At 39.5% G+C, this 15,713-nt stretch overlaps 1 protein-coding gene across 1 annotated transcript in view; it reads left to right on the top strand.

Moving 5' to 3' along the window:
- LOC111866144 overlaps positions 1-8,857 on the top strand; it is a 44,883-nt gene extending 36,026 nt beyond the window's left edge. The window contains 9 exon segments of the mRNA XM_033752129.1: positions 274-480; positions 1,456-1,540; positions 1,620-1,758; positions 2,423-2,560; positions 2,895-3,093; positions 3,956-4,178; positions 5,366-5,481; positions 7,010-7,159; positions 7,965-8,857. Coding sequence (XP_033608020.1) covers positions 274-480; positions 1,456-1,540; positions 1,620-1,758; positions 2,423-2,560; positions 2,895-3,093; positions 3,956-4,178; positions 5,366-5,481; positions 7,010-7,159; positions 7,965-8,174 — 1,467 coding nt within the window. The 3' untranslated portion in view covers positions 8,175-8,857.
- The last annotated feature ends 6,856 nt before the right edge of the window (positions 8,858-15,713 follow it).

Below are 15,713 nucleotides of genomic sequence, written 5' to 3' on the forward strand. Positions count from 1 at the left end.
TTCTACCCTGAAGATGGACCCAGGAGGTTCCTCTGAAACAGCAACAAATATCTACAAGCCTGCATGGTGTCACATTCCAGAAGACAGTAATCTTCAGATTTCGCTCGTATCCACCAATGGGTACCAGCTGCCAGAGCATGACATGCAGCCACCATTCATTAGCATGTAATGTTCAAATCTAGAAAACACAGAGATTTATTTTCGTGCCCCTATACACGTCAATGGTATGTTGCTTAAGCAATTTTCCCTTTGTTTCATGTCTGTCTGCTGCAGTCACATCCCTATGGAATGCTTCGTGAATCAACTGTTGCCCTCAAGGGCAATGATCAATATGAAGGATTTGGTATTGAGCTGATTCATGAGCTGTCACTGATGCTTGGGTTCAATTACACGTTTGAGCTGCAGCTGGACAATGTGTACGGCTCATATAACAACAAGACAAAGCAGTGGACTGGCATGATACAGCAGTTGCTGAAAGAGGTGATGTGTGGTCAGGGCACTGGGCCCTAGCTTTGCTTTTTGAAGAAGTAAAGATCTTATGCACTGGTCAAGTTCAAGAAACAATGATCCTCTAGGGTTTCATTTGGGGTGTGCCCTCCTTGAATCTTAGCTGGGATACTGGCTATCCTGAATGAGATTTTTCCTGGTTTTTGTCAGTCCCTCCAGGCAAATGCTGGAATAGTATCTTGATTAGGCCATGACTGCTAGCTTTCAAATCATTTCCAATTCGTCATTCATCAGTCATCCTACTGTTCTTTGCTATATAGTCGAAATACTGGCAGCGTCATTAAACAATACGTGAAAGGAATGGTAGCAATACAAAATTTATTTGCACTGACAAAAGTTGAAAGGATAGGAAAATATCAGAAACACATAACCCAAAAATTATTTTTATTTAAGGATATAGTGCTTAATATTTCATACATTCAAACTAAATTATGAATTTTGGAAAATAATCCCAAACAGAAATGTTTTGCATGCTCCTTCTATGTCTACTGCGCAGAAATGTGAATCAAACTTAACAAGCTGAACTAACCATTCAAAGAAAACGGTAATTTTAATGTAGAAATTGGGATGGAAGTTCTTTGTGTCTGTTTCTGGGAATGTTTAAGCACATGATTGTGAACACCAGCAGGGATGGGGTCAAGCCACATATCCCCCCCCCCCGTCTCTTTTGGAAGCAAATCAGAATTAGAATATATGAAATATTAACCCCCAAATTTTAAAATATCTTTTATCCTGAATACCAGAGGATGATCAATAGAAATGGCCATAAATAGTTTAAACTCGATTTTTTGAGTGGATTTTCTGGCTGCCTGCCTTTGGACACTGTCCTGAAAGCTCCTGTGCACATGATATCAGCACTCACTCCACAGATGGTGTGGACAACTGCCCACTTTGCCCATCAGAGACTTGCTTTGTGGTGCTGGGAACTCATGTCACTTCATGTTTCAGGAGGCAGACTTGGCCATCACGGATCTCACCATCACATCTGACCGGGAGGCAGCTGTTGACTTCACCACTCCATTCATGAGTTTGGGTGCGTATGTCAGATGTGTGTTTTGATGCTCATGTTTGAACAGGAGTGCACTGTGCTGACATGCAAATGACTGTTGCAGGTATCTCCATCCTGTACAAGCGCCCAACAGAGGAAGCACCTGACCTGTTCTCCTTCATGGCCCCATTGTCCACAGATGTGTGGATCTGCATGTTCTCGGTGTACATGGGTGTGTCCATCCTCTTATGGATAATGGGAAGGTGCGTGCTGTGTTGCAAAGTTAGACCAGAATTCTGCTATAGTCGTTTTTAAAAATGTAATGGATATTTTGTTCTTTTCAGGGTGAAGTCACTTTATTATGAATGTTAACAATTTGGGCTCTTTGCATTATGGTCTTTTTGGGTGTGATACTGTATAGTCTTGTAAGTACATAACAACGTTTCAGAGGAAAGCGCTGCTTCCATCTTCAGGATTAAGTGTGCAGGGTGAGGAATTGGATTGAAGGAAGGTAATCACTGAGGCCCAAAAGGAAATTGAGTTGAGTCTGAGTCAGTGGATGTGATGATTTAAGATGGAGGTGTACAGTTCTTCATTGGAATCAATCTATAAGACTAAAGGTTCGGCCACACAGAGCGCTATGCTACGTACGCTATGTACATTCTGCGATGCAGGTAACGTAGGGAACATAGCATACATAGCGTATGGAAGTCTGTATGGCCAGTCACATTGGCAATAAAGGGAGATATTTTTCTGTTCGTATAGCAAACATAGTGTACAAGTACATAGCCTGCGTCACGTATGTAGTGCTCTATGTGGTCGAACCTTTAAAGTGTTCCAACCAAGATGACCTCGATCTGAACAGTTGCTGCCATGGCAACCTCAGAACTTAGTTATTTTCAGCTAATCTGGATCCCCCTGTTGCAGGATCTGCCCTTATGAGTGGAACAATCCGTATCCCTGCATAGAGGAACCAGAGGAACTGGAGAACCAGTTCACCCTTCAGAACAGTCTCTGGTTCACCATCGGCAGTCTGATGCAGCAGGGTTCTGAGATCGCACCTATGTGAGTTCACCTTTATGTTCCAGTAGGTTCAAGGCCTACACTTTTATGTCACTGATATGCAACCTGCTGTCTTTTTTCCTGTAATTAGCAATACAGTTTTAGTTGAAACATGTTGATTGAATATTGAATAATACCACAAATGGCTGATATTGGAAGTGCCCTGTGTCAGATGTGCTTACAGTGTTTCTTCTCTTTGCCTTCTGGTGCATGAGATGTCTCATGTACAAGTTCTGTCCTTCTGTGGTTAGGATGAAGTATCTTATTTCCATCACAGATTTCTGCTGACTCGTGTGCTGTTAATCTTGTCATTCATTTTGGGTGTCCCAAATTCCAGAGCTGTGTCTACACGCATGGTGGCCGGCATCTGGTGGTTTTTCACACTCATCATGGTCTCATCTTACACAGCCAATCTGGCTGCTTTCCTCACTGTTGAGAGCACAACTTCCCCATTCAAGAACGTGAGGGAGCTCGCCAACCAGAATGTCATCAAGTATGGAGCAAAAATCGGCGGCTCCACAGTTAATTTCTTCAGGGTATAAACATCCAATATGACATTAACAGAGTGGTCTCAGTCAATTATTAGATGCATTGTTTCATTTGTTAGAATGTCACTAGACAAGTATGCAGTTGAATTTTGCTGGTCAGATATAACCTTTAACATTGAGTGACTGAAATATTAAATCGTTCAATGCTGCAGGGCTTGTAGCCACATTCTGGGGAAAAAGTAAAGCAGTGCTCAGCCAGGTGGACTGCAAGCATGCACTTTCACATTAGTTCAAACCTAGTGTTGATAAAGTGTAATTGTCCCTGATCCGACGCTACTGAGGCAGACCTTTTCATGTTAAACCAGTGTGTCTCCTGTCATACAGCTTTTCAGCATCAGCAGGTTAAGTTTTTTAAGCTGAAATTCCTTCCTTCTTTTCAAAAATAAATTGAAGAAGAAATCGCAGAAGTTACTTACTATTCATTGGACCTACAAATCATTAAATTAACAAAGAACACCAGTGTGTCTAAACCAGTTGTATCATTTGAATCATGGAGAGGTCTGACTGTCCATCAGATGTCACTACTAGACAGGAAGAAAGAGAGCATAGATGCTCAAGAAACATGTTTGCCAGTCTCCTCACGCTTGCTTTTAGACTCAAGGCTGAAGTATACAATGCACTGGCAGATGAACTACTGCTGACTTCTGACAAGTTTGCTTGGATGCATAAATTAATTACTGGTAGTCATACCAGCTGAAAGCCAGCGCTGATTATGAATGGTAATCACTTGACCTTCTATGCTCATATGAATATTTTCAAACTCTTGGTGCCATAGAGACCTAAATAAGCAAGAAACCAAGAAAATTATTAAACAGTGAGTGATTGAGTGATTGTAATTCTGGTTTGGCAGGACTCAGCTGATAAAATGTACCGTGACATGTACAAGAAAATGATAGAAGAGCCAGGTGTCCTAGCAAGTTCCAACAATGAGGGCCTGAAGTGGGTCAAGGAACGAAACTACGCCTACTTCATGGAGTCCACATCCATCCAGTATATCACAGAGCGAGACTGTGAAGTAGCCCAAGTTGGAGAACTGCTGGACACCAAGGGCTATGGCATAGCCATGAGGAAGGGTGTGTATCATTGGTTGTCAGGTCTACTTATTGTGACTCCAGTCCCACATTATTTTACCCTCTATTTCATTAACCTTCTCGCTGCCAATGCCCCTCACAGAACTTTGCTAGAAATATAAACACTGCTCATGGGGTAAATGCAGTTGCACAGAAAAACCCACAATACTTCCTCAGATTGCCTTCAAACAATGACAGGTAAAGCTAGCTTGAAAGCTGTCCCTTCCTGTAAATGTCAGTAACTACACTGGCTGCCATATACTGTACCTAACGATAAACAGGCTGATCTGTTCAGCTGTGGAAGTTTTGACAAAAGAATCCCAAACCATCCTAATTGCCTTGTGGTTTGCCAAGGGTTAAAAGTCTGCCACATTAAAAAGTGTTTCAAATAGAAGTTGTGCATCTTAGTGAGGTGTGTGTTATACGTATATCATGCAATCTATCAAGTAGGGTGCCACTTTTGAGGAATCTGATAAAATTTAATTTTATGTTAGGTACCTGTATGCACCATAATGAAAGTCACCTAATAGCTTTTAGTAAGAATTCATGCTAACAAATTCAGTGGGTTGGTGTAGCTGTGACACTCTTGACTCATATTCCAGAAGTACTAAATTTGAATCTCTGCCAGAACGCTGGCAATCATGATTGAGGTTTTCATTTTTTTCCTCAGTCCCTCCAGGCAGATGCTGTTGTATTATTTCAATTGGGTGATGACCATTTCCTTTCAGATCCTCTCCAGTTCATCTGTCATTCTACCATTTGACATCGTATGGTCTAGATACTGATGGTGCCATAATGTAACTTTGAAAAAGAACCATCTAACAAAGATGAATCATTTGAAAGGGTGAACAGTACGTCCAAATTGTGGCTTTATGAATGTTAGTTAAGCAACAACTGAACACTTTTCTAGGGATTTTACTAAGTCAGATTTGAGGTTCTCATGCCAATTAATGGTAAGACTACCATCTTCTGGAATGTGATGCTCTTTTGTCTGGTAGAAAGATAACTTTCTGACAGATTACATGACATCATATCCAAGAGATAGTAATCTTAACTCTAGAATGGACTGAAGAATATGTTTGGATCGCCCAAAAAACTGTAAAATGGCAAGACACCGAAGATGTCACAGCCCACCACACGTGATGACTGGCTAGGCATACAGGTGTTGCAAGTGCTTCTGTCTGTTGCAGATTCATCATACCGCAACCAGCTGAGTTCAGCAGTTCTCAAACTGCAGGAGTCTGGCAAGCTTGCCAAAATGAAGAACAGGTGGTGGAAGGAGGAACGTGGTGGTGGCAGATGTGCAGTGAGTTACTCTCATGTCTTGAATTCAATGAAGATGATAAGCTAGAACTGTATGTATTAAATTTCCTCAAATCTCTCTCAATCATTACCGTTTGTTTTGTCATTAACTTAATTTCTTCATTTCTTTATTAGTTAATCAGTTGGTCAGTATCCAGAGAACAAGAATGTGTGGTCCACGTTGGTCATGAATGCTGACTGCCATACCTTCAAGAGGGATGGGTCACTAGACTTGATTATACTTGCCTCTGGACAAAAACACAGATGTCAGGAGACAGTCAGCTCTAGTCTTGTTGTTGTTGTTGTTGTTGTTGTTGCAGTCGTCATTGTCATTGTTGCTGTTGCTGTTGTAACTTAACTGTCTTCTTATTTGTTTAGTTTTGTCCATCATTTGTTTTTGTTCTTTTTTTTTCTGTTTGTCCTGACACTGCAATTCACCTTTGGCTGTTGAGTTCAGCATATAAATAAATAAATACAAAACTTAGTTAAATTGAGTTATTCTTGTTGTAGCTGCTCCTGCTGCTTTTGTTCCTTAGACTTCTCCACTTTATATGGGTTGTGTAGCAACCAAGGCTCTCCATCTATTTTTGTCTTCCCAAGGTCCCCCCATCACTTTCCTTCCATATTCTTCCTTCATTCTTTGTGAAATATTCCGTAACTTGTGGTTCGAATCTTGATCATAGGCTTCCTTTTGGGCATTTTACTTTTGGTTTCATGTTCAAAGCCATCTTTAGAATTCTCTCTTCTTTAATTCATGATGTTCCCATGCCATCTTATTGCGTTTTTGTTAATTTATCTCCCAACCTATATATTGTTAAATTCTTATTCTCTCTCTTCTGGTTTCTCCTGCTGAACTTCTTAAGAAAATTATCTCAGCTGCCTTTAGTCTGCTGATATCTGTGCCCATGTTTCTGCTGTATATGTTAAAATGGGCATGTAATAAATTTTAAAACTGAATTAGTTGTTTTTCTTTCTTTGGCTTTTCCAATGTACAAGAGATATTCCTGATTAAGTAGTAAAATGTTTCTGGATTTTTACTCTTTCTGTAATTTCTTGTATCCTTGCATTTCTCACCGTTGTGTGTCCCAAGGATTTAGAAACTCTCCACCTATTTCACAGTGACTGTGAGCCTGTTATGCAGGGGGCAGCCAAGCATGCCTGGAGGCTGCATGAATATGTCACTTCATATTGACTTAGATTCATTTTGATGCATTAGAATTCATCCCAGCAACTGATACATCAAGTGTGAGGGATATGGCAGTGGCAAAACTTAATTCATCTATTTCACAATCTCTGTCAGAATCCTTATGTAGCTCTTCTCTTTATGTTCTTTCACATGTCTTGCAGTAGTTCACATAGAGAAACAGTAGGTGACAGAAATTGCACAGCTCGAATGCATGTTGCTTGCATGCCATTTGCCTGTTGTAGCTGGTAGGAGTGAAGTTGGAAATAAAAATGTATGGGAGAGGCTCAAGTTTGAGTTTCATTTAATATGTTTGTAGTAATGCATCTGGTTGATTATGTTGCTTCAGGATAACGTCAGCAGTGGGAACCCCAGTCCTCTGAACTTGCTGAATGTGGGTGGTGTGTTTGTGGTGCTTTTGGGCGGCCTGGTCCTATCATGCTTCGTGGCACTTTATGAGTTACTGTGTAAAGTGCATGAGACATCACGGCGAGAGAAGGCAAGTGTGTCCATTTCAACACAAAGATCTGAGATTTTCATGGCAGTGAATGTGAAAATTACTGTCTTCTACGAAATGATGGCATGTAGTCTGGTAGAATGTTAACAAAATTCTGAGCACTCTACAGCCTCCATTTTAAGTGTAGAAGAATAAATCATGGGGCAAAACCAGGATACACTTTTCCCATTTCTCTATATCTAACTTCTTCCTCACGCAACTTACTTTGTCCCTGAAGATGAAGGCTCATAATCCTGTTGGTGTCCACCTACATTATTGCATGGTGTCAAAAGCCAGAAGACCACAATCTGAGCAGCCACCACCACAAAAACCTCAAAACTTGTATCTTCACAATATTGGCAATAATGTTATTTCTGCCTCTCTAGTGCCTCCATGTATGGTCACTGTTGATCTTGGGAGCACCTGTAGGGCAGATTGTTGAAAAGCTCATATCATAAAGAGTGTGTTACTGTTATCTGCTCTGCAGTAACAGCAAAATATGGTGATGAGTCCTGCAGGACTTGGAACCAAGAATGGCCATGTTGGCAGGGCCCAGCAGCAGTTTATCCGACTGCCTTAAAACACCAAAGTCTGTAATTGAAATCAAACAGTACTGAATTTACATGGATATTTGGTTTGAATCCCAGTTTCACATTGACTGCCCTGGCAGAAGCTTGTCATAATTTATCCCATTTTCTTTTACACTACAGCTGTTTGCTTCCCAACTAACCATCCTGCCGTTCAAAGGTATGTAATCTTTGCAGTAAATAGAGCAATATAAAAAAATACATATGTTGTGACTGTGTAGGTTCCATTCCTGGAGGAGCTCATGGCAGAGTTCAGGTTCATCGCACGCTGCCACGGTTCCACGAAGCCAATCCGCAAATACAACAGCCAGGAGAAAGAAGATAGTCCACCTACTGGAGAAGGGACTGGGCCACAGAACTTTGTCCGGATGAGCATCTATGGAGATACACCATATGGGTTTAACACAAATATGAAAGTGCCTCTTACATAGTTCAACTCATTGTGTTAGTAGCATATTTCCTAGAAGTCAGTAAGCAAACCCATCTCATTGTGCACAATGACTGCAGTGGTACTTTCAAGGCCAAATATTTTTTTAACTGAATTTTATAGGACAAATTGCATTTCTTCACATGGGCCTATAACAATTAGATAGGAATTTACGAGCTCTAAACTCTCCGCTCCCCCTCCATTTCGGAGATGGCAGTTGCTAGAAATGATTACGGTTCACAAAATTTTGTTAAAACCAGTCTTCATCTCAGTTTTGTTCTCATTCGGAAAGTACATCTGCTTCTGTCCAGTTCCTGCCCACAGCTTCCAAATGTCTCCAAGGGTTGAAATAAAGTAGTTTTTGGTGTAAAATGAATACATAACAGAAAAGTCATGTTAATCATCAAGGTTGCTTGGATTCTCTCTGAAACTATTCAGGATTATAATGAAAGTTGGTGCTAAGTATCCATAATGAAATCTATCACCAATTTTCCACTGCCATAGATATCAGTACGATACAGCCCATATTCTGCAGTATGTTAAAATCTGACATTTATCTTTTTCCTGTAAAATGGCCCTTCTTGATACATGGTACATGCAAGTTCACAGAGATATTGAGTTTTTGGACTTTATCCATCGTCCTGGTTTTAAGATAACTAAGAAAAACATGACGTTTCGGAAACTGGATCCGTTTCTGTCCTCAGGTGAGGGAAAACACCTATTCTGTTGGGTCCCTTAGAAAGAGCTAGCCTCAATCACTGGACGATTGAGGCTAGCTCTTTCTAAGGGACCCAACAGAATAGGTGTTTTACCTCACCTGAGGACGGAAACAGATCCAGTTTCCGAAATGTCGTGTTTTTCTTAGTTACCTTAAAATCAGAACGATGGATGAAGTCCGAAAACCCAATATCTCTGTGTGTTATACACCATCGTCAGAATCCTATAGTAACTATTTGCAAGTTCAGTTTCAAACATTTTCCTATGTGGTCAATATGTAACCCAACTGTATCCTATCTCCACTTCAGGTAACCTGCCCCAGGAAAAGTGACCACATAACCATTATCTGTATTTGTCTATGAATTACTGAAGCATATTTTCACTGGTCTTGCAGCCTACACAGTTTACTAAATTACATAGTATTACATTGTCACTAACAGGTGACCATGGCCCATAGCATGGGAGTGTACAGGCATACTTAAGGATGTGAATGTGTTAATGATGTTAATGCAGCTGATTCTGTACTTGTAATGCCATTTGTTTTGTCAACAGCAAATTTGTCTTCTTCTTCTTCTTCTTCTTCTTCTTCTTCTTCTAGTGTTGTTCCCATTTCTTACAGGCTGACAGATGAAAAGCCTCAAATCTCTTCTCTCTTTTCAAAATCTTTCAATTTCTTGCCAGGTCTTTCCTCTCTTCCCGATGTCTTCCAGTACCTGGCTAAACCAACCTGGGCCGGGGTATATCCCTTGGGATCCTTCCCTTAAATTTTAGTTCTATTGCCCTTCCCAGTATCTTCTATCCATTCTGTTTACTTGGCCAAACCTTTATAATCATTTCTCTATTAATTCTGTTAATAAATTCTGAATTTCAACCCTCAAAGTTTCATTTATAATTCTATGCCTATCCTAGATTTATATCAGCAGTAACTATACCTCAGCAGCATTCGGATAATCAATTGGAAAGTGTCTTCCTGATATTGAAGTGTATGTCTCAGCTCTCATTATCTTCACCATTACTGAAATAGAACTAAAAAGTTTATTTGTTCAAATATTTAAGTAGCCACATTATCCAGAATTGTAAATTTATTTGCAAGATAAAACATGAACATACACTCTCCATGCAAAGCTGAAATGTTCCTGATGATTGTGTGTTAATGTTAAAGATCACTGTCATTGAGCACATTGTCCATCACCTTTATATTTGTCAAACACGATGTTTCAGAAACTGGACTTGTTTCAATTATCAGGTATAAGGGATGAAAGGTTAGAACCATTACATACATACATACATTTCATTTCACAAGTCCAAACAAATGGACATGAAGGTCGTCATATAAAACAGCCTATTTTTAAAACTAATTCTATCCTAATGTTATATTTTAGCATCCTGGACCTAATTCTATCCTCTTTAAGGCTTTGAATGGTTATGGGCAATCTGTTGAATAGTTTAATAGCAGTAAACATAGTACCTTTCTGAAAAGCAGAAAGATTCAAGTTTGGCAAATATAATAAATTAGAAAGACTCAGTCGGCTCACAGATGGTGGTGAGGTTGTCAGCCTTATGTGTTGTCATCCTTTAACCCCAGGAAGATTCCTGGTACTCATTTCTGTTAGGGGCTGAGTCAACCCCAGTAGTCGTGTTTATTATAATCTCTACAAATTTCAAGAGCGCTTCATCTTATAATACTGAACATCCAAATGTTTGTAAAATTATACCTTCTGTCTACTGGAATTGAAATGTTTCCCTTTTCTTTAGTTTCTTTTTCCATAATGCCATTTTGTGCTGGTTGCTACACGCAAATTGCATAATCAGGCTACAAGCAGATTTAGCTAAAGACACATATCCGTTGTCATCTTATTTCTAAAGAAGCTAAAGTTAACTAGCTCCATGGATCAGAATCCTTAGGAAACTGACAGTCAGCTACTCAAGAAATTCCAGTATCATGTGGTTAGAGGCTCTCACAGTGGTGGATATGAAGATTGCTGTCTCCTGGGATGTGGCATCGCATGGATTGGTAGATAGGTTCCAGTGTATCAAAGTGACCATATGCCTCCATCGTCAGGGTAAAGGAATAACTTGAAAGATGGCAGGATCATCCAAACAGGTTGACCTATACATATATACAGGACCATCAGCTTTTCTATGGCATAATTTTTAATAATTTTTAAAATACAAAAGAATATAATTAGAATCATTACAGGATGTAGAAGTAGAGATTCATGTAGAGAATTATTTAAGAAATTAAAAATTCTACCTCTTCAATCGCAATACATATTATCGCTTCTCTTACTTGTTGTTTACAACAAAGATAAATTCAAATTAAATTCTGATGTCTATAACATGAATACTAGACAAAAATATAACTTCCACCTACCCTCATCAACTTTATCAGTATATCAAAAAGGAGTCTACTTTACTGGCATAAAAGTGTTCAACAATCTGCCACAAAGTATTAAAAACTTGGGCAATGATACTAAAAAGTTTAAATCAGAGTTAAAGAATTATCTACATGCTCATTCCTTCTACTCTTTAGATGAATACTTCAATGTAAGTTATATTAATTTTTAAGCTAAAATTGCCTGTACTTATGTATGTAACCTTTTGACTTGTTCTGTATCCAAAGGTACTAACCTACTTAGGATTTATAGAATGTAAATAAATTCAATTCAATTCAATTCAATTCAATACAATTATGGCTCCCAAACAAGCACAGATGGATGAACGCATTTTTTTTATGAATAATTAACGTACCGCTTGAAGATCAATCATTGAGGTTGGGTGAAAAATATTATATACAAACATCGTCCTCGAACCGAGTTTCATGAAACCGCCCTGAGTGGCCTACGCATATTAGGTACGTGACGTGCTTCTTCTCACGGATCCTACGAAAATATTCTCTTGTATGTACATTTTACACTTTTCCTTTCGTTTCTCAAATCTGATGCCTTTCTTGTACAAACTGCACGTCACAAGGACATTATTAAGATGCTTAGTATAATGTAAAGTTTCAGCTCTAAGAAATATATTGAAACTGAATTTCAATAGCTCTCTTTTGATTACAAGGCAGTGGGTTACCGTGCCCTGCTTTACTGAACGCATTCGCGCTGTCTATTACGTATTTCACGCATCTTTTGTTTTTTTTTTTGGAAAATGGCGCGATAAATGGTGTTAGGACGGTGAGTTCGTTTGTTCGATAAATTTTACAGAAATGTCGCAAGTGCATTTGACCAGAGTTTGACATGCAGTGTAATACATGACTAGTCACATAATATAAGTTGGTCTGTTACTATAGAAATGCCTCGTGGTAGTAAAGAAAAGTAACGGTTTTCTCCACTAAAAGGGAGATACTATGAGCTTGTGAATTAAGTTGGGTTTTCAGTCGTTGGTAACTGTGAAGACTGCAATCTCGTTTTCATATATGGAGTGATTCTACTTCTTTTATATGTGAGTTACGTAAATTGAGCGACACAACGTAATGAACTTTTTGTGGACTTGTTCATCTGGGTTGTGCGAAGATTCACCTACCGCATCCTGTGATGTGAGCTGAGATGTCGGTAAGTAGGCCTGCAGATAAAAAATCAGCACTTGTGGACAATTTTTGTCAGTCCAGAAACAAAATAGTACTGGTTCCTTTCTACTTGATCCTTCTTAAAATAACACAGTACATAATCTAATTTAAATGAAGGGTTAGGTGTTCTTGGATATAATGTCATGTTGTATGCTGAAAGTAAGCTTGCTTTTCCGAGGAACATGTCGTTTCCATCTTCAGTGCTGAAGAGTAAGTCAAGTAAGAAACCAGCATGAAGCATGCAGCAATCATAGAAAAGTCCACTTCTTTCTGGTTTTTGCTTCATTGGAGGGATAAAGAAAAAGCACAAACAAATCAGTCAGGATAGTTGGTATCCCATCCGAGATTCGAAGTGGACATCTCCAAATACAAGTGAGAAGTCTTACCATGTATTCCTTTCGGCTCACACTCATGTGAGTGGAGCCGTGACAATTGACATGGCTGGGCTGCAAATTATCATATCATCAGAATTACTGTCACACAGACATGAATTCCTGTAATCATGTAAAATCTGGTGGTTGATATTTTGTCATATACCTGTGTTAACAAGTAGTTATGAATAGTGGCAGAATATGACAGCAGTGAATGGTAGTGGAAGGTATACTTGAGTTTGTACTGCAGCGTCCACTTTGCTGAAAGGCGTTTATAGCATACCTTTAGATAGCAGCTGCGCTTACTGGATATTGTTATTATATTAAGTTTAGTGTCTTAATATAAATACAGTGGTCTTTCCATTAGCTTCCATGTTATTGAAGGTGGGAGTTTTTGAGGAAATTTGGTTTTATAGGCAAAAAAATGTTATCTGGATAGAAATTGTTTTCTTGTTAGATTTTTGTGGGTACTTATCCATTAATAGGTGATTCTGTTACCAACATGTCTGCCACTTAAAAATTTATTTGTAAGATCAAACCCAAAAGCCTAACCTTGTGGGCATGTTGAAACCAATATAGGTAGTTAGGCTTTTCGTTTTTTGTTGCAAATGAACTTTTATGGTTGGCAGTGCTAATGTGGACAGCATGACACATTTTAAAGTTACTTGTATCACTTGGTAATACGTGAGTACCATTTTACTTGTTTGACGTTGATCACCACGTCTGTTTCCCGTTGAAATATCAACGGACTTCATTCTAGTGTTCTCCTGTAGCAGCTCTTCGAACTTGCAGGCCTGCGAGCCCCGATTTTCAAACCCTTTGCTATTACGGCGTCCTTTAATTATGTATTAGTGTCGTTGATTAGAGTGAGTCTGTCGCAATATTTTCCTTGGACTGTGCAGTGTTGATTGTTGCTGCATTAAGCAGCGGAAAATCAACGTTTCATTAGAAAGCGCGACAGGACTGCTCGAAAACGCTGGCCCTTCTGTACCTGAAAGACAACGTAACTTTTGCGCTTTGCAGCGGAGCCGTGACGCTCTGGAGGAAATAATAACGAAGCTTTTACTTGTCGGTTAGTGAATATCCATAGGAACTTCTGTGTAATTCTACATTATGAAATCAGAGTTATCCCGTTAAATTACAGCGGTAATTATATGTACTATCTACCTTGAACTTTTTAAAACTCTGCATTCTGCCCACAGAGTGTATCTGTGTGTTCCATACGGTTCTCACAATAAACTGTTTTCGCAAACAGCATTAAGCAGTTGGGTTTCATAGCGGTGATGTGATGTGTTTCCTATGAGGTACGAACTGAATTCTTATATATTGTCATGGGTCACAGTGACAAAAGACGGGGTTCAGGTTGGTAATTAGATTTATTAACCACCTCCAGGTCGTAACTACAATTAACTGTTACACTATTGCTGCTTTACACAATTTACAAACACTCCACATTAATCTCTTCAGCCTATTTGCACTAGTGCTTGATATTAAACGAAGAATCATCTCGCGACCCGTTAGTTCCAACCAGTAACGCATCATCACTGAACTGTCCTTCCGGTGTGTCTGTCTTTATCGTGGGGAACACAGTTCCTGCTCGGAGCCGACTTTCGCCCCGGTCAGTCAGTAATTGTGTGTCACATATCTGCCAGGGGAACTTGCAGGTTACATATTCGTGATTTCTTTAACGACGATAACAGTAGCTCAGGTTATACAGTGTCGAATTGTAGGACGGTTAGTGAGAAATTAGTTGGGAAGGCATGGAGCGAGGGCAGCTGTGTGACAAGTGTTTAGGGAAGTGGAATTAAGACGGACGCAGCAAGTGAGGAATTTAGGAGGAACTTTGTGAAATGCGCGAGCCACCTACTCTTGTTAAGGCAGTGAAATGTAGGAGGCTGTAATGGGCTAGGCATGTAGCTAGGATAGGCAATATAATGTTGTACTGCAACATCTGTTACATGTCTCTTATTTCCACTTCGTATTCACCGTCTCACAAGCAAACTTGTGTTGAAATCTGAAAAATATTTAAAACAGCACCTACATGCGACACTGCAGACGCACAACAACACATGGGCGCATAAACGAGGGTGTGAAACTGTGTTTAATGACGGAAGTACAGCAATTTCCGAAGCTCCTGATGATGACCATATTGGTCGAAACATGCAGCGCACAGTGATGTGAAAAAATACGTGAATTTTTAAGATTTTAACGCAAGTTTTCATGTGAGACGATGACTAAGAAGTGAAAATAAGACAAGGAATGCATGCAACGTCATAGTTGAGGGAACCTCTTAAACGGAAGTAGCTCAAGACCGCATCAGTGGCAGGATTTAATATGTGTTGTGCTATCGGAGAGTTGGCTACTGCTACTCATAATTATTATTATTATTATAATAAAATCATACCTGACGTAGAATGGCGTAAACCCAACGCTTGCATTGAATGATTTGTAACCTTTGTTTATCCGAAACTGGAGCCCACAGCCGCCCACCCAATTTCATTCATCGGAAGACTGCGTTTGTAGCTCGCAGCTGGATACGCTTTTATTCCAATTGTTTCTCGCTTCAGCTGTTTATCTGTGTGTCTTCCTTGTTCGTGATCTGTTTACATTATAGCATACTCGACCTGAAATCGTCATTTCATCGTCTTTTGTTGAAAAGTCGTATTAAAATAGAATTCTATAGTTACACGGCAGACCTGCCAGCGTAAGGTTAACGTTCTGTTTGTGTCAGAATCGGACTCAAAACGTTCTCTTTAATGGGATACAGTTTACCCTCGCTAATCCGTATTAATTTGGGGTCAGAGGTCATCCGGAGTAAGCGATAATCCTGATTAATGAAGCAAAAGATATCTCTAAAAGACAAAAAGAATTATAAAACAAATACATG

This window comes from Cryptotermes secundus, unplaced genomic scaffold, assembly GCF_002891405.2.
Source record: "Cryptotermes secundus unplaced genomic scaffold, Csec_1.0 scaffold318, whole genome shotgun sequence".
Classification (NCBI taxonomy): Eukaryota; Metazoa; Arthropoda; class Insecta; order Blattodea; family Kalotermitidae; genus Cryptotermes; species Cryptotermes secundus.